This window comes from Lutra lutra, chromosome 17 (genome assembly GCF_902655055.1).
Source record: "Lutra lutra chromosome 17, mLutLut1.2, whole genome shotgun sequence".
NCBI classification, from domain to species: Eukaryota; Metazoa; Chordata; class Mammalia; order Carnivora; family Mustelidae; genus Lutra; species Lutra lutra.
In genome coordinates, this window is record NC_062294.1 from 27,586,540 (window position 1) to 27,613,075 (window position 26,536).

At 40.5% G+C, this 26,536-nt stretch overlaps 1 protein-coding gene across 1 annotated transcript in view; it reads left to right on the plus strand.

Annotated features, from left to right (window-relative positions):
- The first annotated feature begins 816 nt into the window (after positions 1–816).
- The window catches only part of BBS2 (Bardet-Biedl syndrome 2), a 28,860-nt gene continuing 3,140 nt past the window's right edge, over positions 817–26,536 (plus strand). The window contains exons 1-15 of the mRNA XM_047710036.1: positions 817–1,111; positions 5,877–6,104; positions 9,087–9,212; positions 9,478–9,540; positions 10,352–10,429; positions 13,507–13,611; positions 13,695–13,781; positions 16,658–16,793; positions 17,040–17,179; positions 18,277–18,421; positions 18,509–18,680; positions 19,108–19,237; positions 20,544–20,675; positions 21,175–21,312; positions 22,075–22,187. Coding sequence (XP_047565992.1) covers positions 995–1,111; positions 5,877–6,104; positions 9,087–9,212; positions 9,478–9,540; positions 10,352–10,429; positions 13,507–13,611; positions 13,695–13,781; positions 16,658–16,793; positions 17,040–17,179; positions 18,277–18,421; positions 18,509–18,680; positions 19,108–19,237; positions 20,544–20,675; positions 21,175–21,312; positions 22,075–22,187 — 1,910 coding nt within the window. The 5' untranslated portion in view covers positions 817–994. The remainder of the gene's footprint in view (positions 1,112–5,876; positions 6,105–9,086; positions 9,213–9,477; positions 9,541–10,351; positions 10,430–13,506; positions 13,612–13,694; positions 13,782–16,657; positions 16,794–17,039; positions 17,180–18,276; positions 18,422–18,508; positions 18,681–19,107; positions 19,238–20,543; positions 20,676–21,174; positions 21,313–22,074; positions 22,188–26,536) is intronic.

Genomic DNA, 26,536 nt, shown 5'->3' on the forward strand with positions numbered 1-26,536 from the left:
GCCACCCAGGTGTCCCTCATCCCTCACTTCTAAATGTCTGTTTCTAGAAGGCAGCCAAAGGGAGTGCTCAGGGCCTTTGCACCTGCTGAAACACTCTTCCTCGAGGCTGGCTCCCTCACTTTCCTTACCTAAATATCACTTGAGATCTCTATCTCTCTTCCCCCCTTTTACTTTATGGTTCTCATCATCAAATGACCTACTACATGTATTTCTTGTTTTGTGCTTGTCTCTGCTGACTAGTCAGTGCCAGGAGAGCTCCAGTAGAGCAGTAAACTAGTACGTTTACGGCTAAACTTCTATTCTCTAGAACAGTATCTAACACATAGTATATTTGAGTGAATGTCGGGAAGTTTTGTGACTTTTCTATTTTGTATATTTTCATTTAAAAATGTATAGGGAATTTTACAAGGGGGGGCTGGACTACTTAAATATGAGAGTCTAAAGCACGATTTTTATTTATTTGGAAAGGATGGGTATACCTGGCGCAGGTAACTACTGTGGTTTACCCGCACTAACAGCTCAATCAAGAGGGAGAGAAGGCATTCAAGACACCTTTCCTGAACTAAGGCCTTTTGGGAGCGTGGGTACTTGTGTGTGGAATCCGCAGGCGTGCAGCTTGGTTGTGGTGCCTGGAGAAGTCCCGCGGTTGCAACGACTCAGACACGTTCGTACAGTGAACTGGAATGAGGTAAACAGAGCAGCGAAGAGAGAAGCTACCGACGCCTCAGCTCTGCGCGAGGCCCGACCACACAGCCGCAGACGGGCCCGGGCGGAGCCTGCGCAGCCGCAGAAGAGGCGAGGTGGGCCTGCGCAGCCGCAGAAAGAGCGGGAGGTCTTGCAGGGGGTCATCGCGATCCCGCGCTGTTTCGCGCCAGGCTTAAAGCAGCTGGAGACAAGCTACTCCGGTCCCGGAGCCCCGCACCGCGGCGGGTGAGGCCGGCTCCGCAGCGCCAGCCTAGGGCCGCGGGCCCTCTTTCCCTGATCCGCCGCCATCATGCTGCTGCCCGTGTTCACCCTGAAACTGCGCCACAAAATCAGCCCCCGCATGGTGGCCATAGGGCGCTACGACGGGACTCACCCGTGCCTGGCAGCCGCCACCCAAGCGGGCAAGGTAACCGCTCCCACCACACGGAGTCCGGGTCCCTCGAGTCCCCAGGATCTCCGCCGGCCGCACCCCTGCGAACCCGCCCTTCATCCTGCGACCCCGCCCCCAGCCACGGTTGCCCGGCAACCGGCCTGCAGTCTCTAGCTCCCCGTCCAGCGCAGAATAACGAAAAATAATGGGGTCTCGCCTGAAGGGCTTTTCCGAGCAGTTAACTTTACTTGTCTACAGGCACTTAGACTCAGAGAGTGTTGGAGCCCCTGTGCAGATAGGGAGCTTAGGGAAGAAAAGTCCCCAGGAGGGAAGGGGTTTTGTCAGGATTAAGAGCGGTAGCGGAGCCTAGGGCCTCAGCCTGTCACTCGGGAGCTCCTTCCACTATTTTATATTGCCTCTCAAACCAAACAACTTTACGGAAAAACATACAAAGACCCGAAAATTCAATGATTCAAATTTCACTTGATCTTTATCCATGTACATTTACATTTTTTCCTATAAGTTATTCACTAAGTACTTGTTGGGTGCTTACTGTGTGCTGGGTGCTGTCCAAGGTGTGGAAGTCACAGAAATGAAATGGCCATTTAACATTCAGGAGACTTACTGAACACCTCCTTTGTGTTAGATGTTGGGGGTTCAGAGATAAAGATGAAATCCCTGCTTCGCAAAGCTTAAAACCCAGCAGACAAGGCATATCCAGGCACTCTGTACTGATGGAGGCATGACCAAAATACGTGGAATACAGTGACACCAAGCGTAATAGCGTTTAACAGGTACAGAGCTTCATTACACGAATTATCTCGGCATCCTTGCTACAATGCCAAGGGCAGCAGCATAGCACAGGTGTGATCCTAGCTCCAGTACCTACTAATTTCATGACCTTGGGCAAAGTACTTAATAATAGTATCTACCACATAGGGTTGTTAAGAGGACTAAGTGAGTTAATACATGTAAAGGGCTTGCGGTGTGGGAAATGTAGGCATGTAAGTCATTCATTGTTAGTTGTTATTTTGTTGCTGTGACTCCCACTTCACTGACTAGAATAGGGATTCAGAGAGGTTCCAAGTAATGCATGAGGTCTTGCAACTAGAAAGTGGTGGAAATGAAAGGTACATTCAATTCATTTCATTACATTCATTACTGTTCTTGACCCAGTGTAGATTTACTAAGCTAACATTTCTGTAATGTTTTATAGTTTTCAAGACATTTCCACCTATGCTATATGTTAGATGATAGGCCTTGGGATACATAAGTAGGAAGTAATGATTCCTTTTCATTAGGTACTGTAATGAAGAAGAATGCCCTGGCATAGGGCCTGGCATGTGATAATGTTAGTTATTGTTAAGAAGTACTGCAAATGCAAAAAAAAAAAAAAAATCATATTGGTTCCGTGGGTGCATAGCAGCTAAATAAATGGGCTGAAAATGTGCTGTGGATATTGGCCCTGCCCCTTATCTGATAAGGGCTTACTACTACTGAGCACCGTTCTTAGCTTCGTAGTTGCAAGGTTGAAATTGGCAAGTCTCACCCATTTGGAGTTTACGTTTGAAAGGGAGAGCTAGACACCAGGAGGAGAAAAAAAATTAAATATTTTATATTTATATATTTTATTTATGTGTTAACATGTATTTATATTTACATATAAATAACACACAGATAATGTCTCCCTAGGGGAAAAATAGTAAGGGGATGGGAATGATGGAGACCGGAGATCGCTATTTTTAGATAGGGTGATTCATAGGCCTCTGATAAGATAACTGTAGATCAGAGATTTGAAGACAGGGAAGACAGAAGCCCTGAAGGTCTGTGGGGTAGGTGCCTTCCCAGCAGAGGGATCAGCAAGTGCAAAGGCCTTGAGGTGGAAATATGCTTGGTGTGTTCCAGGAACACGAGGCTGTGGGGCTGGGATGGAATGAAGGAAGCAGTGAGGTAGTCAGGGGCCGGGTCATATAGGGCAGGTAGGCTGTGTAAAGACCATTGTTTTTGGGTGGTGGGGTTTGATTAATATTTTAAGATAAGGCATAACTCTGGCTGGTACTGCAGCAGAGATGCAGGGAAGTAAGTGTAAATGGAGAAGCAGGAAGGTCAGGCCCAGGTGTCTAGGGAAGCCCTTTCATTAGAATGTGACTGAGAGTGGAAGGTAGGGACACTGGAGTCTAGGTCTGTTTCTGGAGTTAAAAAAAAAATAGAGAGAGAGACAGGAGAGAAAGAAAGATAAAGTCCTGTGTGACCTGTGTAATTGGATATTTTGTTTAGAACTTTAAACAAGTCTCAAAAGTTATGACCTGATATTTTATATTGAGACTTTAAAAAAATGGTGACATTTTATGCTTCAGATAATACAGGAATATACTCTCTTTTAAAAAATAATTAAGCAACAACAAGACAATAATAACAAACATTCCAGGTAAGGCTAATGCCCCCTTGACCATTGGAGCCCACATCTCTAGAAACAGGATTTTGTTATTATAAATGGGATTTTGTTGAGAATATGACTCTGCCTTACTGGGTGGGATCTGGTCTCTGAGCCTGAGCAAGGATTTTATTTTTGTTTTGAGCAATATTTTAAAAAGGAGTTTTTTGCAAGATGAACATTTTGTTTTCCTCTGGGGACATTTTTTCCTCTCACCATGGGGCTGAGGGGAGCCCTTGAATTTCTGCTGTCAGCAGCATCCCCTCAGCTAGAACAGATGTTCCATCAATTTCAGCCAGTCCTTTGGCTGAAGATATGGGAGTGATCCATTTGCTGTGTGATTGAGCTTGGCTTTTTCCATGCCCGAGAGACAGGTAGGTCTCCTGGAGACTCGGAGAACAGCAGGAGGGGAATTAGGGAGAAGTCTGCTCCTGGGAGTCTTGCTGCTCTTGGCCACAAACTCCAAACTCTTTCTGTTCCAACAGCAGTGAACATGAAGTCCATAAGTGATTTCCGCTCCTGTTCTCCCTCAGCCTGTCTAATTACTGGAAGACTCTGAAAGAATTCTTTTGTTCCGAACTGTTCGTAAAGGAAGTAAGACATGGTGGCTGGAGTGTAGGTTCTGGAACCAGATGCCAGGCATCAGGTCTTAGCCCTGTCACTTACCAGTCATCAGACCTTGGGAAACGGCCTTGACCCTTCTGACCTCATCTGTAAACCAGGGCTTGTTGTGAGGATCAATAATGCAGTAACGTTTATAAAAGCCGGTTTTAAGGTATTACACAAATGAGGACATCAACACAATATTCCATAGCTATGTACCTTTTCTGTATATTTCTGATCAATTCCTTTGAAAATTATTTGTTGTTGAGCAGGCTGTCTTGTTTGATAATAATAAAATTAATCTTTGGATTTCTATTGAAGGGATGAAATACATATTTAAATATCAGTGAAAAAAAATTTTTTAAAGATTTTATTTATTTATTTAACAGACAGAGATCACAAGTAGGCAGAGAGGCAGGCAGAGAGGCGGGGGGGTGGGGTGGGGGAGGAAGCAGTCTCCCTGCTGAGCAGAGAGTCCGATATGGGGCTCCATCCCAGGACCCTGGGATCATGACCTGAGCTGAAGGCAGAGGCTTAACCACTGAGCCACCTAGGCGCCCCCCAAAATGAGTGAATTTTCAAACTGGAAGAGGTTTAAGAGATCTCTAGTACAGTGTTTCCTACCCTTTTTTACTTTGCATTTTTTAGACAGGGAAGATTTCCCTAATGAAATTTTAATACTACAGATAGGCCACATGGCTGTTTCGTACTGTGCCCTTTTGGATGGCCACAAGCCATTTTAATATCTAACATCCTCTTACCCCAGTAAGAGTGACCCTTCTCGGGGTGATTATATCTATGAGAGTTGAAACTGCTAAGTTAGTTAACTTTGGACTAATTATTTAATTCTGTCTTACTAGTACAGACCATGAAACCTTGAAAAAGCTTAACCGCATGACTCAGTTTAAGTTTGTAAAACAGATCTTTGAACAACCAGACTTTAAAACTTAAACTAAAACTTAAGCTTAAAGTTTTTTTTTTTTTAAGATTTTATTTATTTATTTGACAGACAGAGATCACAAGTAGGCAGAGAGGCAGGCAGAGAGAGAGAGAGAGAGGGAAGCAGGCTCCCCGCTGAGGGGCTCGATCCCAGAACCCTGGGATCACAACCTGAGCCAAAGGCAGAGGCTTTAACCCACTGAGTCACCCAGGTGCCCCTGAAACTATCAGTTTTAACCCTTAAAACAACCAGTTTTTTGGTTTAAGTTTTATTTATTTAAGTAATCTCTATACCCAATATGGGGCTTGAATTTAAAACCCCAAGAACAAGAGTCACATGCTCTTTCAAATAAGCCAGCCAGGCACCCCTGAAACCAATTTTAAGGGTTAGGAAGTGAATGTATTAGGTGCTTGGATGACAAGATACTACAGGAAGTATGTTATGTGATCATCTTAGTGTGAAGCAATCACATTGTATCTGGTAGCACTTTCCGAAGGTTGACCAGGAGGGGGCTATTAATACCCTGGGTCTCTTAGAACATGTATGTTAATTTTACTTTTTTGGTATCTCAAACTTTTTTTTTTTTTTTTTTTTTTTTTAGAGATTTTACTCATTTATCTGACAGACAGAGATCACAAGTAGGCAGAGAGGCAGGCAGAGAGAGGGGGAAGCAGGCTCCCCGCTGAGCAGAGCCATGTGGGGGCCTGATCCCAGGACCCTGGGACCACGACCTGAGCCAAAGGCAGACACTTCAACCCACTGAGCCACCCAGGTGCCCCTTTTTTGGTATCTTAAAGGGATGTAATTAATTGTTTCTGTTTTAGGTTTTTATTCACAATCCTCATACCCGGAGCCAGCATTTCAGTGCCTCCAGGGTCTTCCAGAGCCCCCTGGAATCTGATGTTTCACTTCTCAACATTAATCAGGCAGTCAGCTGTCTGACTGCAGGAGCACTGAACCCAGAACTTGGGTATGATGCTCTTTTAGTGGGGACACAGACTAATCTTCTGGCTTATGATGTCTACAATAATTCAGACTTGTTCTACAGAGAGGTAAGTATACCCCTTCACAACTGTAACATTCCCATTACTCATGAATGGCCATTGGTATGTTACGCTTGAAAGAGATGAGATGGTGAGAGATGGTATTTTGGTTTGCATACTGTATGGCTCTCGTAATGTAAAGAACTCAGAGATTTTTCCATTTCCATCTGCATTCTGCCTGACACTTCCTTGTTTCCTCATGGTTGGTAACCACGGTTGCCACTCCAGCCTGTCCCCTGTGAGGCACATCTGTGCTACCACCACCTGTCAAGATGTAGTGAGAGCTCAGCCAGGAGTCAGGAAGTCAGTGATCAGACCTCCTGGTAGCTTTGCATTTAAGTTTAGTATAGTAGTTTATAGGAAAAGCATGTACTGTGCTCTGCCATCTACAGGCTACTGCAGCTTTTTACCCAAGTTATTCATTTTTATTGTGGAAAAGATAGGGAAGCAAAAAAAAGAACTTATAATTCTCCATCTAGAAATAACACAACTCTTAAACTGATTTTACTAAGTGAAATTTTTTATAAAATGGGATCATACTATATACATGTAGCCTTTTTCTCTACAACTTATGTTAACATATATTAAGATATAATTCACGTGCCATACAATTCACCCACTTAAAAGATACAATCCAGTTGTTTTGTAAAGAAAAAGCACACCTTTTCTTGTGCTTAGTTCCCACTTATTTGACTTCTTTTGTAAAGTGTCTAATAAATAAGTCTTTTGCCTGTTTTTTTATTGATACTTTGAGTGTATTATTAATTTGTAGATGTTCTTTGGGTATATTGGATACAAATTCATATATATATGTATGCATATATCAACATTTACAATATATACAGCAAATAACAATATATATAACAAATATCTTCTCCCAGTACGTGGCTCATTCCAATAAGTAGGTGTCTTTTGATGAGCAAAAGTTAATGATTTTGTTGGAAGTCTAGCTGTTTGGTTTTTTTCTTTAATAGTGCTCTTTCCGTCCTGAGAAGTCTTTGTCTATTTCAGGATCACAAAGATATTCCTCGTGTATTTTTGTGGAAGACTGAAATTGAGTGTAGGATGTGTATATGTACATATAGGAAGAGAGAGAGATTGCATGGTTTATTTTAAGGAATTGGCTCACCCAGTTGTGGAGGCTGGCAAGTCCAAAATTTGCAGATTAGGCATCATCCAGGGAAGAGATGATATTGAAACTGGAGTCCAAGGACAGTCTGGTGGCAGAATCCTTCCTCCAGGGAGGTCAGTCTTTTTTTCTATTAAAGCCTTCAACTGATTGGGTGCAGCCCACCCATATTGTCGAGGGCAATCTGCTTTGCTCAGAGTCTGCTGATTTAAATGTTAATCTCATTAAAAAGATACCTTCATAGAAACTCCTAGAATAATATTTGATTCAATATCTGGGTACCATGGTCTAGGCAAGTTGACACATAATTAATGACCTTAAGAATGCACCTCTGCAACTGCTGAGGTAAAGGCCTTTTTTACTCTGGTTTCTCTTCAGATTGCATAAAGGCCTTTTTTATTTTTTTATTTTTATTTTTAAAGATTTTACTTATTTATTTGAGAGAGACAATGAGAGAGAGCATGAGAGGGTCAGAGGCAGAAGCAGAAGCTCGTGGAGCTGGGAGCCTGATGTGGGACTTGATCCTGGGACTGTGGGATTATGACCCGAGCTGAAGGCAGTTGCTTAACCAACTGAGCCACCCAGGCACCCCATAAATGCCTTTTTAAAATGAGATTTTTGATAAGTATTGCTAAATTGCTCTCTACAGAGACTATTACCCACCTTCCCCACAGAATATGAGAGTGCCTGTTTTATCACACCCCGGCCAACAGTGGATAATATTTTTTTTTTTAAGATTTTATTTATTCATTTGACAGACAGAGATCACAAGTAGGCAGAGAGGGAGGCAGAGAGAGAGAGAGGGGAGGAAGCAGGCTCCCCGCCGAGCAGAGAGCCCGATGCGGGGCTCAATCCCAGGATCCCGAGACCATGACCCGAGCCAAAGGCAGAGGCTTTAACCCACTGAGCCACCCAGGTACCCCAACAGTGGATAATATTATTTTTCATCTTTCAAATCTGAAAATTAAAAATGTTACATTGTGAGAATGAAGATTTTCATGTTCATTGGTGATATGTATTTCTTGTGAATTTCCTGGGTTTTGTTGGCTCAGGTATTTATCCTTTTCTTATTTATTTGCTTTCTATTACCTCTTTTATTTTATTAACAAAAAAATTAGTTGTCTTAGATATTATAGGCATTTTTCCAGTTTATTGTTTACCTTTTTATCTTTTGATTGGCCATTTAGCAGTTTTAATTTCTAATGAATTTTTCTCTCCTTTATGGCCAATCTTTTTTTTTAATAGTTTTCCTATATGCAGATTATATAAATAAGGACTATTTTCATGTATAATAAACAATTTGTATTTCCAAAGATATCTTTGAATTTTTAAAAAATAAATTAAATTATGCTTATATGCTTTATTCAAGAAGTCTAGAACATACATTAATTCTAGACGGTGGGGATTTAGGTATTTTATTATTCTTTGTACTTGTCAGGAACTTTACAATTAAAAAGAGTAGTAGCAAGAGAACTAGGTAATAAGTATTAAAAAGATTTCCATCCAACATGGTTGGATGTAAGTAAAAGCTTGGGTGTTTTAAAGGCATAAGTTTGATTCTGTCAAGCATTTGGCCTTCTAGAGAGCCTCAGATTCTGTAGCAGTTTATTGGTGGCAGATTAGTGTGAGAAGCCAGCAGCCCGAGTTGATCCTGGATCTCTGCTCATCCTTGTAGAAGCGCACATAAGCCACAGTGACTGTCCTCAGTGCACAGCCCTGTCCTGCTTCTCAGGAGACTGTGTGGCTTCTCACAAATGATGACAGAGAGATTTGAGTATCCAAATAAAAATAAGGATATACGTTACTTCCTCTGTGCCTGTGCATCACTGAATCTGAGATTTTTATGTCTTTTTTGTCCTCAGGTTGCAGATGGGGCCAATGCAATTGTGCTGGGAACACTGGGAGACATTTCCCCCCCTCTTGCCATTATTGGTGGAAATTGTGCTCTGCAGGGTTTTGATCACGAAGGAAATGATCTCTTTTGGACGGTATGAAGAACAAAACATTCTCTTAATCTTCTTAAACATTTTTACTTTTAATGCTCTTTATGCTTTGTTTGCTTTTTACCATTGACTATAATGAATAAGAAAAATGAAATAGAATCTTATTTATAATTCTGTACATTAAAAAAAGAAGATTTGTAATTTGAATAATACCCATTGGTGGTTTGTATAATCCTCTTTCATGTAGCTAATGTATTTGGATTAAATGAAAAAAAGATGGCATATTAATGAGCTTTGGTTTTATTTTCAGGTTACTGGAGATAATGTTCATTCCTTGGCCTTATGTGACTTTGACGGTGATGGTAAGAAAGAGGTGTGTGGAGGAGGAGATACTTATCTTGTGTGTTCAGCTGAATAATTTTCCCATGACAATGACATTAGTGTTAAGAGAAGCTTTAGCTTCTCTTGGTTGATTTTGGTGCTCTCTTGCCTAAATGACAAGCTAACTGGCCTCATTTATCTTTATCCTCTTTTGAACAATACATCACTTATGTTCATCTAAGACAAAGATCAAGGCCATGATGTTTCAAAGACACAGGACAGGGAGAGGGGACAGAACAGTTGATGCGACCACAGCCATATTCACAATCTTACAACTCACTTCTGATGCTTTGAGACCATATTAGTAAGTAGTTTTCAATTGTGGCTAACATTTTCATGAATCTAAAAGTTTGAGAGAAATGGGCTCTTAGCCTTTGAAATTATTCTGATGGTTCCTCTAGGAGTCAGTTTCTTGAGCAGCCCGCCAAGTGCTGTGTCAGGCATTGACTTACCTGTCTCTTGTCCGTGGCTACTGGTCTCTGGCATTTGAAACAGGGCTTCTGTCTGCAGGCAGAGAAGGGCACTGAGCCAGGGCGTGTTTTCAGCTTCTTGGTGGAAGGACATGTTCTGGCACAATGTGCATCCCGATGTGCAGATAAAGTCTGTAGTGGCCACTTTTTCTTTACTAACTGAACCCGGGGACTTTCCCAATGGGAGAACCTTCCCGAGTACCAGATTCTCAGGAGATCGAAACTCTGAGGTAGCAGTAGCAGTGTATAAAGTGTCGTGCAGTTTTTTTATTTATGGAAATTCTGCTGTGTTCACTTGTTGCACTAACTATGCATGATTCTTTTCCCTTTCAGCTTCTCGTCGGGTCAGAGGATTTTGATATCCGAGTTTTTAAAGAAGATGAGATTGTGGCAGAAATGACAGAAACAGAGGTAAGGAGTGTCACATCAGAGTCATGGTAACCTTGGGCAAGACTGATCAGCACCATGAAATGTCACATCAGATGAGAGTTCTGGGACCTCTTTCTACAATCCAGACAGTTTTGGGGTAAAAACTGTGGGGGTTAAACAGAATTGCACATTACAGAGAAGGATGCACTTAAAAATCCTGTATCAAGATACATTCTGAGAGTCAGGAGGAGGTGTTGGGAATAGGAGGAAAAAGATATATTTTGAACAGACTGATTAAATAGAGAAAAATTGTGGAGTGCATAAAGGCCTTTCTTTTAATGAGTTAATGCATATTGATAATAATAATAACATTAATAATGGTAACCATTTATGGGGCACCTAATAGATGCCAGATACTGTTCTAAGTGCTTTACATAAACTAACTCATTTAATCCTACAACAGCCTTATTAGGAAGATATTATTATTATTCCTCTTTACTGACGAGGAAACTGGTGTTAAGTTTCTTTCTTTTTTTTAAAAAAATATTTTATTTATTCATTTATTTGAGAGAGAGAGAGAAAAGAGGGAGGGAGAAGCAGACTCCCTGGTGAGCTGGGAGCCTGACGTGGGGCTCAATCCCAGGACCATAACCTGGGATCATGACCGGAGCTGGAGGCAGATGCTTAACTGACCGAGCCACCCAGATGCCTCTGGTGTTGTTTCTTTGTTAAATTACACACACACACACACAAAATAAAAAATAAATTACTCACACACCATCATGGCTATGAAGTTGTGTAGTCAGGATTTGAACTTTTCCTTGTCTGCCTCCTCTTCATATGTATTAAATAGATTAAATGAAGTACCCAAACAAGATTTTTATAACTTTTCTTCTTCATTCAAATTAAGTACTTCTTGGGCACATTTCTGATGGTGAACTTAAAATCAGATGTTAGAGAACTTAGCTGGTTTCTCCGTGATTGGAATTACTCATATAGTAGAACCTAAATGAAGTTCAAGCTTTATTTTCCTACAGATTGCCCGTAAGCATTGTAGTTTTGGCATTCTTAGGATATGTATTTGCTGCTGGTTTTCCAGGATTGGGCAAAATGGAAACAGAAAACTGAATTAGGATATTCTGAAGGAAGAAAGGAGAAGAGGATAAAGGACCAGTGGCTTGTAAACATTCTAAAAGGGCAGCAAACACAACAGAAGGGAGTCTGAGCCCTCAGAATGCTGGGATCCTGCAAAGTGTAGTCAGGTGGCGTCTGAAAGTCTGGATCAGAAATCTTGAGGGCACTGGCCTCAGAACCGGTCCTAGCCACTTGTCGTTGCTTCTTGCCACTTACAGAAGCTATCTAGCAGTCAGGCTTCTGTTCCACTAACTACAAAAAAAGACCAAAAAGCAAAACTTGCATATTGATATACAAAGTGTTACCCTTGATTTAGCTAATTTACCTTTATCCCATAGCGAGGATCATAGATTTTTACTTAGTTCTACTATGCTTTTTATACAGTCACATTTATATATTTTTATATATTTTATACATTTTTACTTAGTTCTACTATGCTTTTTATACATTTTATACATTTATATACAATTATACAATATACATTTTATAATTGTAAACTGATAGTTGTAGGTAGAGAAAATTAATGGCCCTAATGAAGGCTGAGGGGTTCTGTTTAAGTGTCTGTGCTTAACATGATTTTTTTTTGGAGAGTGTCCTTAGCTTTCATTAGGTTTTTAAAGGGGTTTGCTACTTCCTCCTTCCTCTTCAAAAAAACACCAGCTTGCTTATCACCGGTCTGTAAGTGCTGTGTCCTGCATTATCGTTTTTCTTCCATTCAAATTGGTAGTAAATCTTTTCCAGTTTGGTCGGAATTATTCAGGTTTTGTTGGATTTCTGTTTATTGTCAATACTAGATGTGAGGAGGCTGCATTTTTTGAAACATCTTTTTCCTAAATCCTAGGAAAGGACAGGAGACCATGAAATAGAGGTAAGACTTGAGCTGACTGTTGGTCCTCTGGTCCCTGGTCCAACAAAAGAGAGAAACTAGTTAATTAGAGAACTAATTAATGAAGGACTAAGGGACCTACAGAATTTGGGGCTAAGTTTATGAAAATCTGAACTTTATAAAATTGTTCATTTCAGGGCCATTTTCCTCTCATTTTGGTTTGATTTTGCTCCTAGCTCAAATGTCATTTTGCAGATCAGCAAAATTTTAATTCATTTGGCAGTTGAACAGTACTGACTATTGCCAAAAGAATGCCTTGAGCTAAATAATTCTGGAATCCTACACAGCACTTTGCATTCAGAGTTAAGTGAAGTGGGTGGTTTTATAGAAAAGCTGTAGGTGTAGAGGAAATTATATAACTATTCTCTGCTTTATACAATTTATTTCTTAATATCTCTTGTATTCATGTCAGAATTAGAAAGTAGATCTGCAGGAACATAGATATCATTAAGCTCTGGTCTTAAGTTTAAATAAAGGATAATTTTGTTCAGTATCTAAAATTTCATCCTCTTAAAAGTGTTAAATCCTCAGACAGTCCTATAAATATTTCTGTATGGTATACACATTTTGTATGTTGTTACATACACAAGTCCATGTGCTTAGGTTTGTACTTTTCAAAGAATTATGTTTCCTTCTAAAAAACATCTTTCATCTCTAGCAAGCAATAAATTATGTCATAGAAAGGAAGCACGTAGATAAAAGATTCAGTTCTGGGTTTTACAGGTCTTTGAAATTTAGACTGTAGGATATTAAAACATTTTTTGAGTTAGTATTTATAACAGTGTCTGTTGTACATTTTCTGTTTCTTATACTCACTTTATTTCATCCTTAATCACTCAATTTTGTTTTTTTTTTAAATAATTTGCCTCAAGTTGCCACGTAAGTTTGATCTCAAACAGCAAACTTTGTGAGTTTATTTAATTCTGATTACCCAACTCTTGAAATAGAGGACATGGATCATAGAGAAGAGGAGTATATTCCCCTTAACAGATTTAAATCTAATTTTAACACACACTTGGTAGCAAGGCTTGCAATTTTATAAAGCCATACTTTGCATCAAATTGAGCTTAATGGGAAGATGTTGTGTTATTTCTTGCAGATAATCACCTCTCTTTGCCCTATGTATGGCAGTCGATTTGGTTATGCCCTTTCCAATGGCACAGTTGGAGTTTATGACAAAACAGCTCGATACTGGAGAATTAAAGTTAGTATAATTCAGCCTACATTATTCAGGGATTTTATACTTATTGAAAGACTTCTGGACTAATTATTGAAATTCTTTTTTAGTCTAAAAATCAGGCCATGAGCATTCATGCTTTCGACCTTAATTCTGATGGAGTGTGTGAACTGATAACTGGTTGGTCCAATGGGAAGGTAAGTTCAAATACAGAGTTCAGGTGTGATTCAGAGGACTAGTTGTTTGAGATACACTGGATGCATGACTCAGAACCAGTAACATGAGAATATAAACTTGTCTTCTTTGGCTGTGCTTTCAAAGTTAACTTCATAATCTTCACACCTTGTTTTCTTCCTGCTGTAATGTCAGCACTACGAGTGAGTGAGTGTCCCTTTTGATTTTAAGAGCCCAATTTGAGAGAAATCTTTGGGAAGATCTTTCTAAATCTCTTCCTTGAAGGAATGAGAATCAATTTAATCAGTTTGATCGTAGGCATAGGACTGTAAAAAAAGGAATTTTAATAAGCAAATAATGAACTGTTTGTGCAGCTCTTCTCTAGTAAGTCTTTAAGACTGACTGAAAACTTAGCGTTAATGGGAAGAATCATGTTATCATATTGTTTTCCCAGCTATAAAATTCAAAATAAAATCTTTTTGCTCTCTTTCCTTTTTTAAGTTCAAATCAGAATTTTCTGCAGACTTCTGGCAAGTGAAGATTGTCTTGTTAGAAGCTGCCTAAGCAGCTGCTAGGTCTCCATGGGTACCATTTGCCCTGGCTTTCTTGTGTGACAGTGCTGGGTTGCCTGAAGGAGATCAGCTAATTCCTGCCTTTTCTTCTTTGTTTTTTTTCTTTGCTTTTGACCAGTACCTTGTAACCTTCCTTTGGTGTTGTGTGAAGAACAGGTTCTATAGAACTGTTGTGTTGATTCCTGTTTCTTTACCTGGTTTTGTCTTTGGCATGGGCATTAAAAATGATAAGAGGAGACTGGGGTGCCAGGATGGCTCAGTTGGTTAAGCATCTGACTCTTGATTTCAGCTCAGGTCTTCATCTCAGGGTCATGGGATCGAGCCCCCTGTCCAGGTTCTGTGCTCAGTGAGGAGTCCGCTTGAGATTCTCTCTCTCCCTCTCCTCTGCCTCTCCCACTGTGTGCATAGTCTCTTTCTCCCTCAAATAAATAAATCTTTAAAAAAAAAAAGATTAAAAAATTCTAAAGGAAGACTGTGTTCCTTAGTAAGAAATGTGAGAATTATAAAATGGACCACATTCTGGGGGAATATAAATTATAAGTGCAAATTATTGTGATTGAGTCAAGAATTAGAAACCACTAGACTTGAGAAGTTATCAAAAGTTACCTTAAAAAAAAAGTTACCTTCAAATATGACTCTGGACCTAGATGTTTTTAGGGTTAAATGCTTTCAAAATTTTAAGGAATTCCTATTATATAATCTGTTCCAGAACATAAAAAAAGATAAGAAAATTCACACAGTTCATTATATAAGTAGAAAACCTGATATCTACACTTAACAGAAATAGCATACAAAAGGGAAATACACAGATCCAGCATGTGAATACAGGTGCAAAAACACTAAATGAGTGCAAGCAACTGATGAACTTTGCCCTTAGTAGGTCATTTGTTGAGTTGGAGGGCCATTCTCTGCTCCAGGGCAAAAGCTCCATGTTGGATAAGGCAAAGAGCAGAATATCAAGAGAAATATTAATTTTTAGGCTTGTTTCTTAGTAAATGAACTCTCTTATTTGTAAAATATTATGTAAATGCAGAAGTAAGTTCAGTCTGAGTTAAAGGGTGATTATTTTTAAGTCATCTCTACACTCAACCTGGGGCTCGAACTCGGGACCGTGAGGTGAAGAGTTGCATGCTCCACCGGGGAGCCAGCCACACGCCCCGAGAGTTATGTTAATGTGCTAAGGGCTTTCATAAATACAAGCCCTGCATTACTTTACAAATTTTAACATGGATAATTATCAGGCTTACATGTTGTTGTTATGAAGAGCATGGATACTTAGAATGTGACATTCTCCAGACAGGAGGTAGGAACTAGTAGTAGGCTATGACCTAAGTGACTTTATTTTTGTTGTTCTTGTCAAGTTTTGCCCAGAAGGATGTTCATGAATAGACAAAAAAAGGGTGAATGGCACTGGCTATTGAAATGATTGCTCTACCCTTTTCTGTAGCTACCCTTTTATTGATGACACTTGTTCTTGCTTGAAAAAGAAGTCATCATTTTAAGTGGTGATCCTTCATTGTTGTTTTTCAGGTGCATTTATTTCTGATCATTTATTTGCCTTTCTTGGGAAGAGGAGACTCAGTGAGGATGGGAGGGCTCTTTGGGTATCTTAATAGTTTTTACATGGAAGAGACTCTTAAACAGGGTTATCATAAAAGGTTATGTGATGGAAGGGTGAACTAGCTTGGTGTTTGGTGTTTTTCAAACTTTAGGTGTAAATATAATTTGTGTGCACATATGATAAAGATAACGTTTTTGTATAGAACTCACATTTCTTGTTTACGTCTATGTGGCAGGCTCTGTTGTAAGTGCTTTAATGTGTTAATTTCTTTAGGCCTCATTCCAACCCCGTGGAGTGTTGGTATAGTTATTTTCCTCAGGTTCTTGTTCTTGACCCCCAGATGACGAGACCAAGCATGGAATGGATAAGAGACTTTCCCAAGATCCCATAGATAGTAAGTGGCAGAGCTGGAATCTGAACCCAGCCTACGGCCATACCACCCTAAACATGCCTGATGTCGTCTGGAATCTGAACCCAGACAGCTTGGACCTGCCCTATTCTCTGTATATGAACGGGCAACCCATTTCTCCAAATGACATTATGTAAAGGCCAGTATGTAAAAACAGCTTTTATTTAAAAAGAAGGAAGTACAACCGGTTGTGGCCCTTCATGGTCCCGTTAGCCCCAGGGGTCATAGGTATCTCCTGAGAAGCCAGGAGGATCCATGGTCAGACTAGCTGACCTTTAAAGCTGCTTTTGACCTTAAAATTTTGTGTGTGTGTTTTTAAAAAACAAGCTACTTTTCAAGTTCTTATTTTATTTTTAGGTTGATGCTCGAAGTGACCGAACTGGGGAGGTCATTTTTAAAGACAACTTTTCTTCTGCAATTGCTGGTGTGCTGGAGGGGGATTACCGGATGGATGGTCACACACAGCTCATCTGCTGTGCCGTGGATGGGGAAAGTAAATTGGGATGGCAAAAATCCTTGAAAAGTCAGATTTTCAATTTGATTGGGTCAGAAAACCAGGCAGTTCCACTATAAAGTGTTTGTATGGATATCCTTTCATCCTAATACAGTCACCTTGTTGTGGGGGGATGAGAACTTAGGGATTTGGCTTTTAAGAACTGACAATTGATGGATTTAAAAGTAGAGCTGGCTATGCTGGGGTTTTTTCCCAATGTGGTGAGGGGCTTTTCTTTTTGTTCAGTCCGGGGCTACCTGCCAGGCACAGCGGAGATGAGAGGGAACCTCATGGACACCAGTGTAGAGCAGGACCTGATCCGAGAGCTGAGCCAGAAAAAACAGAATCTGTTGCTGGAACTCCGCAACTATGAGGAAAACGCCAAGGTAGGTCCTCATGGAAATGGACATTTTCCTCGGGAAATGGGAGACTGGAGAGGTGGGACTGGAGAATGTGAAGGAAGACTGAGTGTTCGTGTCTGCATGGCAGGACCCCTCCTGCTCACTGGCAGAAGCACGGGTTGTTTCAGCCTTTTTTCTAGGGTCAGCGGAGAGAGGGCACCTATCCTTTAATCTGGAAATCCCACTTCCATGCAGCTGAACTACAGAAATATTTGCACACACGTTCAAAGACATTTATGGTAGCACTATTTGTAGCAGTAAACAGTTTTCCAACCAACTGGAATGTTGATTAGTAGTAAGGAGTGTCCTGGGGGATATTAGCAGCTCGGGAGAATGACGTGTATGTAGTTGGACTGATATGGAAGAATATCTGTGGCCTTACTGAGTGAAAAAACACAAGGACAGTGTATATAGAGTGTCTCTTACATTTTTCAAGAACAAATAACAAAAGTTGACAACCACAAAACCTGTGTGTGTGTGTGCGTGTGTGTGTGTGTGTATGTAGGTACCAAGCTGGCTGGAGGATAAGCTGCGAGATGGGACTTTAACTGTCTTGTCGTGGGTATTTGTATTTGAATTTATTATTATTTTTTTAAAAGATTTTTTATTTATTATTTGACAGAGAGAGATCACAAGTAGGCAGAGAGGCAGACAGTGAGAGAGGGGGAAACATGCTCCCCACCGAGCAGAGAGCCCAATGTGGGGCTTGATCCCAGGACCCTGGGATCATGACCCAAGCCAATGGCAGAGGCTTTAACCCACTGAGCCACCCAGGCGCCCCATGTATTTGAATTTATTATTAAGTGAGTTAATTTTGCGATTTTAAAAGAATCACCCCAAAACTATAAAAGGCATGGTGACAATGGACTGTAACCACAGAAAGGGACAGGGCGTTTTCCGTTGGGAAGAGGCTGGATAGAGAAAGGGAATGATAGCAAGGTGAGTCCTCTGAATTCTAAAGAATCAGATTAGTATCAGATGATCGGGAGTCAGCCTTTTGGAGACGAATAACCTTGTTATTTAAGATTGACATTAGTTCACTGGTTTGGTGGCTGAGGTGGAAGTGGGGGCATGTTTTGCAGGCTGAATTGAGCAGTCCGCAGAGCGAGGCTGATGGGCCTCGGGGCATCATCCCAGCCAATACGAAGCTGCATACCGCCCTCTCGGTCAGTCTGGGGCACGAGACCCAGGCTGCTCACGCAGAATTGTGTATCTCCACCTCTAATGGTAAGAAGGTATGTGTGGTTGGCGTCTGTGGACACCTGTGCCATCTTGGAGTGCTTCTTGAATTGCCATTGTTTTTCTTCTCTGCAGATACCATCATCCGAGCAGTACTGATTTTTGCTGAGGGAATTTTTCTAGGTGAAAGCCACGTGGTACACCCCAGCATTCACAACCTTTCCAGCTCCATCCGCATCCCCATTACGCCTCCCAAGGATGTCCCCGTGGATCTGCACTTGAAAACCTTCGTGGGTTACAGAAGCAGGTGACCTTTTGCAAGTCACCGTTCATTTCTAGCCAGGGCTTCGAGGAGGGCAGATGGGTGGATAGTCTATTGTGGCATGGATCTGGGGGAGCCAAAGGAGCCATTTGATGGTTCTACGCACCCAGGCAAGATTTCCCATGACCTTTACTTCCCTAATTCGAAATCTTTCAAAAACAAAAAAGGGGCATTTTAAACCCTCGGTGCATGTCTTTGTGTATGTATAAGACTCACGTTCTCGCTAATCCCAAACCCCATTACTGTAATAGTGCTTAACTGTCAAGGTTTTTGGGTTTTTCCCTTCTGCAAAACCTGTAAAACCAACTTGATGACCCAGTAGTGACTTTATAGTTATTTTCTGGGCCTTGCATTTTGAAAGAATGTTCCACGCAACCCATTTCTCTTCTTGTGTTCCCTCCATTGACTACAGCACCCAGTTTCATGTATTTGAACTGACAAGACAGCTCCCCCGCTTCTCCATGTATGCGCTGACCAGCCCCGACCCTGCCAGAGAGCCACTCAGCTACGTCAACTTTGTCATTGCAGAACGGGCACAGAGGGTGAGTGTCAGGCTTTTCTCTTTCAATATCTTTGCACCTTAGCATCTTTTGGATGCTCTTTCATAGAAGGGGGAAATGACATGAATGAGTTATTTGGTAGCAGTAATTATGACATAAAAGAGGTAGGTAGTTTGGTGTTGGCTTATAACCCATGATAAAAATACTGCTGAAATACCTACTCTCACTTTCGAAAAACACATACCTTATTTACTTGAGTGAGCAATCCTTAGTTACACGTAAATTCTTACCAGCTTCTAATTCCTCTCTTTCTTTTGTCATGGTCTTGGCGTACTTGTCCTGACCCAGCATTCCAGGAGGAACCTGCTTCAGAATGGAAAGAGAGTGGGAGTCGGAGCTGGGAACATTTTGGTCAGATGCTACCCTAACTAATGAGATTCTTTGTGATTTTCTTAGTGTTGTCAGCCCTCACCATTCCTGGCTTCAGTGCCCTTATCTGTAAGGGAGGAGGATCCCACCTCCCCGGCGGCCCCTGCAGATTACAAACTTGGTGTCACAGTACCTTATATAGGGTCAAAGACTAGTACTAGTGGCCTTTAACCTTGGCTCAACTTCAGAAGTCTCAGGGAGACTTTGTAATCACGTAGATTCTCATGTAGATTCTTATGTGGACCCTGTGCTGCTGCCTGTGTAAGTACCATTATTGTTACGAATATTAAAACTTACTTTATATTTATCGTGCGGGTGTATCTCTGTGTCTGTCTCTCATGCGTTTGCACGCATACTTCATTTTAACTTTTGTTGAAAGGAATGGAATGGAGTACTTTCAAGCAGACTACATTGTCCAGGATATAGCCACAGAAGAGTTACTGTATAAACAGACTTATCGTTTATCCAAAGCATTCCTACATTCCATATGAGATTATGTCTATACTGAAAATGCTCTAAAGCCATGCATGCTGTGGGGCCAGACATTATGAATGTTACTTAAGATCATGTACAGGGTGGGTAGGAGGGGGTGTGAAGTATGATGCTTTTTTTTCCTTAAGCAATAAATCTAGAAAGAAGGATAATTCTTAAGAACGACTGTCCTTTAAAAGTGGAAGTTCAGGGGTGCCTGGGTGACTTAATGGGTTAAGCCTTTGCCTTCGGCTCAGGTCATGATCTCAGGGTCCTGGGATAGAGCCCCGCATTGGGCTCTCTGCTCAGCAGGGAGCCTGCTTCCCCCCACCCCGCCCCGCCTGCCTCTCTGCCTACTTATGATCTTTGTTTGTCAAATAAATAAATAAAATCTTTAAAAAAAAATAATAAAAAAATGGAAGTTCATTTCATCCTATTCATTTTTAAGGTTGTTATATGGCTCAGCCAGAACTTCCTGTTACCAGAAGACACTAACATTCAAAATGCTCCATTTCAAGTGTGTTTCACATCCTTACGGAATGGTGGCCAGCTGTATATAAAGATAAAACTTAGTGGAGAGGTAAGGTTTACTGTCATGGGCATAGATTGCTTGTGGACTGTTCTCTATTCAGTGCAAGGCAAGATGGGTAGCACCAATCTCAAGGTCGTAAAACTATGTGTTTCAACATAGTCTGTTATTGTTAATTATTTAGACACTGAGGTGTAATCTAGAACAGTGGTATTCTGTTTTCCTCCATCCTTCCATTCAGCGCTTCCTTGTGTAAGTTGGGAAGAAGGAATGGGGATACAGAGGTGAACAAAAACATTTTCAGTGTTTGAGTGATTTTGTTGTTTAGTTTACAAAGCTGGACGATTCATCTTTTAGCCTGTTGCTGGAAGTGTGATCCGTGTGGTCTGTAATTTCCTCCAGGGCTAACCCATGTCTTATTTACCACCACATGTAAATTTAGGTTCAGTAAATATGTTGAACATGGGGGAAATTCTGGTACTGTTTCAGCTGTGTTTGTCTTTAGCATCTGAGGATACTAAGCTTGTCTCTTTTTTTCCTCCCTGGATAGATCACTATAAATACTGATGATATTGACTTGGCTGGTGATATCATCCAGTCAATGGCCTCATTTTTTGCTATTGAAGACCTTCAAGTAGAAGCAGATTTCCCTGTCTACTTTGAGGAATTACGAAAGGTGCTAGTTAAGGTGAGGGCACCCAATGGATGCGTTTGTGAGAATGTGGTAGTGTCATAATATTTGAAATGTTTCTCTTAGGAGAGGAACGATACCCCAACTGTGTGTATGTTGTAATAACAGTCATGTTTTAAAGAACTCTTGAAAATTGTTGAACTTCAGCTAGTTTTAGAGGGTTCACTAGTTAAAGGATTTCTTTCATAAAAGCGAATGGTTGAGCTCTAGACCACCCTGCTTTCTTTGTTTGGTTTCGGGGGATACTTTTTAAAAAATATGTCATAATCACCTTTTCCTTTGCTAGCCCTTCACTCTTCTCTTGCTTTCTTTGTTTGGTTTCGGGGGATACTTTTTAAAAAATATGTCATAATCACCTTTTCCTTTGCTAGCCCTTCACTCTTGTAGTTACATTGCTCTGTTGGTTCAGTGCTTTCCAACAACCCTGATTCAAAAGGAAAAAGAAAAATAAGGATCATGACTGGCCCCAAATTATCACCATATTCTTACCCCAGATCTCTAAAACATTATGTGTGTGGCTAGGGCTCCCTGTGTTAAGACATGGAAAGATCCAGATGGAATGCCATCTTGCATGTTGGAGGCATCATAGACAACTTCATTTCATTGATGAGGAGGTGAGACAATGGGGGACAGTCAAGATGGTATCGGTGTGTAGGGGAAAGAGAAAGGCCTGTATATGGCAGAGAATGTCTTCTCAATCTGACTAGTTTCAACAAGTCTGGGAGGTCTTTTTAATTCCTGCGTGTTCATGGTTTTTAGGTGGATGAATATCACTCGGTGCATCAGAAGCTCAGTGCTGAGATGGCTGATAATTCCAACCTGATCCGAAGTTTGCTGGTCCGAGCTGAAGATGCTCGCCTGATGAGGGACATGTGAGTATTTACCAGGCCAGGCCAGGTGCGAGGTTAAAAATGTCCATAATATGGAATAGCAACTCTCAAATGCTACCGGGAGGGGTGTAAATTGGTACAGTGACTTTGGAGAATAACTTGGCATTGTCATTGAAGTTGGAATTGGGCATTCCCTATGACTCAGCAATTCTACTCCTGGTTTATAATCTAGAGAAACTTGTGTCAACATATAAACCAGGGAATTTATACAGGAATGTTCCTAAGAATCCCAAAGTGGAAACAGACTAAACTAGCATCAACAGTATAATGGCTAAACTGTGGTATAATTGCACAATGGGTTATGACATGCAATGAGAAGGCCTGTCTCAGTGACATGTGACAACACGGACAAATCTTACAGGCATAAGGGGGACGGAGAGAAGTAAGACTTGGGAGAATGTGTACAAAATGCTTCCTTTTATATAGTTGGGAAGCACAGCACTAAAGTGTATCATTTGGGAGGCATACCTAGATGAAGAGTGTATAAGGAAGTACAGGGAAGAGATTGTCATCTAAGACACTATTCTCTCTTAGGGCAGGAGGGACTGTGTTCACAGAGAGCCCGCTGGGAGCTGCGGCGGTGTCCCGTTTCTGGGCCTGGTTTACAAACATCCGTTCTGTCAACTTTTCCGAATGTGTATTACATTTTACAGTAAAAACAGTTAAAGAAGTGCAGTTGTAGCTTCCTGCAGAATTCATCTTGGCTCTCAGAGTGACTGAGGTGGAGACAGTAATATCAGTAACCAGTGATCGATGGAGTTTCTGTGTCCAGATCCCAGGCAAGAGTTTGCCCGGGCTGCTGCCTTTTTCCTGAAAGGCCTAAATTATTGGCATATGTTAAAACGGTGTTGCTCAGAAGTAAGTGATTTTTGAAATTGTCATATTGTTGAAAATTTCAAACACCTACAAAAGCAGATTCAGTAATACAGTGATTTCCTATATACCCACCACCTGGCTTCCGTATCATCATCTACCGGCCCGTCTGGTCTCGCTGCGCTCACCTTCTTCCTCTCCCAGGTGCTGGGCAATTTGGAAGCAAATTCCATAGTATCCTTTCAGCCACAAATATTCTAGATAGTGAGTCTTTAAAAAAACAACTGCATTATCACACTTGGGAAAAGAAATTTTTTTTCTAGATTTTCTTTATTTTATTTATTTATCTGACAGAGCACAAGTAGGCAGAGTGGCAGACAGAGGGAGAGGGAGAAGCAGACTCCCTGCTGAGCAGGGAGCCTGATGCAGGGCTCGATCCCAGGACGACCCTGAGATCGTGACCTGAGCCAAAGGCAGACACTTAACTGACTGACCACTCAGGCACCCCGAAAAAAATTTCTTTTTTTTTTTTTTTTTTTTGACAGAGAGATCACAAGCAGGCAGAGAGGCAGGCAGAGAGAGAGGAAGGGAAGCAGGCTCCCTGCTGAGCAGAGAGCCCGATGCGGGACTCGATCCCAGGACTCTTAGATCATGACCTGAGCCGAAGGCAGCGGCTTAACCCACTGAGCCACCCAGGCGCCCCCCGAAAAAAATTTCTTAATACCACAAAATAACCTAGTCAGTGTTTAATTTCCCCAGTTGTCTCACGTTTGTGTGTTTTAAGTTGTTTTTTTCAAGCAAAGACCAAAGATTAAGTTTTTTGTAATCCACATGTTTGCTTACTATTTTTCCAATCCTCTCCTCCTCCTGTGGTTTCCTATTTTGGATTTTACTAATTGTATCCTTGTGGTAATGTTTAGTAGTATTCTTTTGTCCCCTGTATTTCTCTTAGAGTGGTAGGTTGCTGTAGAGGCCTGATCAGATTCAAGTGCAATTTTTTGGCAAGAATACTTCTTAAGCAGTGCTATGTACTTCTGTGACGGAGCACGTGATGCCTGGTTGTGTCTTTCTGTTATCAGTCATTGATGACCATTACCTAGATCCATTATTTCTTTTGGAGTCTTCATTTTTTAGTTGAAATACTTATTTAAAGCATAACATTCCCTTATGAGTTAATGATTATTTGGTTCCCTGAGGTATTGTTTTTAAGGAAAGACAGATTATTTATCAGTTTTAAAATAATGAGTTGGAGGGTGCCTGGGTGGCCTAGTCGGTTGAACATCCAGCTCTTAATCTGAGTTCAGGGTTTTGTTTTTGTTTTAAAGATTTTATTTATTTATTTGAGAGAGAGGGAGAGGGAGAGAGAGAGAGCATGAGCCTGGGAAAGGGGCAGAGGGAGACGGAGAAGCAGACTCCCCCTGAGCAGGGAGCCCAATGTGGGGCTTGATCCCACAACCCTGGGATGGTGACCTGAACTGAAGGCAGACACTTAACAGAGCCACCCAGGGCCCCTGAGCTCAGGTTTTGGTCTCAGGGTTCAAGCTCCATGTTAAATAAAAGAAATATGTATTAATAATAATAAAATAATGCATTGGTTCTCTAGCATCTTCCATATTCACCAGTGAGATTTTTAAAATCCTTGTAGACTCATGTATTTTAACATATTTAATGTGCTTCATTCCATTTCAGTTTTTCTGTATGATGGCTAAATTGTGCTGTCTTTGGCCAGTAGGAGCCTTTTCAGGTTGGCTACAGCTACCTTTGGACATAGCGAATATATCTGTTAGATCCTTGTTTTCTTGTACAAGATGTTTTAGGCTTATCTGGCACATCGTTCTGAATCAGGAATCAGCCATTTCTCTAAGGAGCCTTGGTTCTTTTTAGTGGGAAATAGTATTTGGAGATCATAGTCTGCACATTAGAGGTGCTCATTGCCACTAGCTTGGTTACTATTTTTAGGACTTTTCAATGGATATAGTTAGGAAATGTAGGTATATTTTTAATGAGAGCCTGTATCGTGAGTTCATATTATTTCCATTTCAACTTTATAAATTCAGGTTCATAGCTTTGATTTTGAAGCTGTATCTCTTCTTTCTGACATTGGAAATCATGGCTCTTAACAGTATCCACATGAGTATATGCTAGAATAATACCAATATTACCATAAACAGTATGACTGCTGACAACAGTAAAAGCTTTTTTTCTCATTTTTTTTTGGTGTCTTTAAAGTATATTCCAGTGGGAATTTTTAGTCAAATTATTGTATTTGAAATAATTCCCTCTTTTTGGTTTTACCACAAATCTGATATATATTTAGCTTCATTTGGTTCATTTTGCTTTTGGTCTTGTGGGAACTGACATTTTTTTTCCTTTTTGGTTTAATTTTATTACACATTTATTAAAACCCTTATGTGGTTCCAAAGTCAGCACTAAAAAACAATGTACAGAAAAGTCTAACTTATAATTCCTGTCACTTTCATCCTGTTTCCTCCCTCTCACTATACATAACCAGTCAAGATTTGAATATGCACATACAAACACGTATACACACATTCACATCTCCTCCCTCACTAGATAAATCATAGCACATTACTCTTCTCTGCCTGGCTTTTTTACACTTAAAAACATTGCAGTCACGTCATGGAGATATTTCTCTTTTTTTTACAGCCATACAGTACTTATTCTCTGCATGCTTTTCCAGCCAGTTCCCTACACTTGGGTTGCTCTTTTGCTATTATAGGTAGTGCCGCAGCCCATAGCTCTCTTACATAATTTTTTCATATTTTTGCCGAGATATCTTTGGGAACAAATCCTGAGACAGAATTACCAGAGTAAATGATAGCTTGCATACAGAATTTTGCAAGATATTGCCAAATTCTCCTCCATAGGTGTAATACCATTTTGCATTCTCATCAGTGAGAGTGCCTGTTTCTCTTCAGCCTTGCCAATGGAGTATGTTGGCACACTCTTAGATATTTGTCAACTCAATGGGTAAGAAATGGTCTCATTGTGGTTTTCATTTGTTTTATTGTGAGCAGTGTTGAGGATTTTTTCATTTTTTAAAGGGCCATTTGTATTTCTTTTTGTGTATGAATGACTTAATTATTTTGTGTGTTTATATTGGTATATTAATTATGATATGAGATGCAGATTTTTTGCAGTTTGTCATTTGTATCTATCCTTTGCTTAGATTTTTTTAAATTAATTTTTGCTTTTGCCATGTAACAGCTTTTTGGATTTTTTACATAATCATATTGGTTATTAATTAAACTTACACTCCGAGGTAATAGAATAACCCAAGTATTTTATTTTTGCAGTTGTAAATAGGATTTTTCTTCCATGTTACAGCTTCTGTTTTTTTTTTTTGAATGTATGAACACTGCTGAATTTTGCATATTGATTTTATAATCCACTTCTTTACTAAATTATGTTATAGTTAAGTTTTTCCAGATGTGAATTTGTATCCTTTGTAAATTGACACTGTTTTGCCTCTCACTTTGCAATTCATTTTCTTCCTA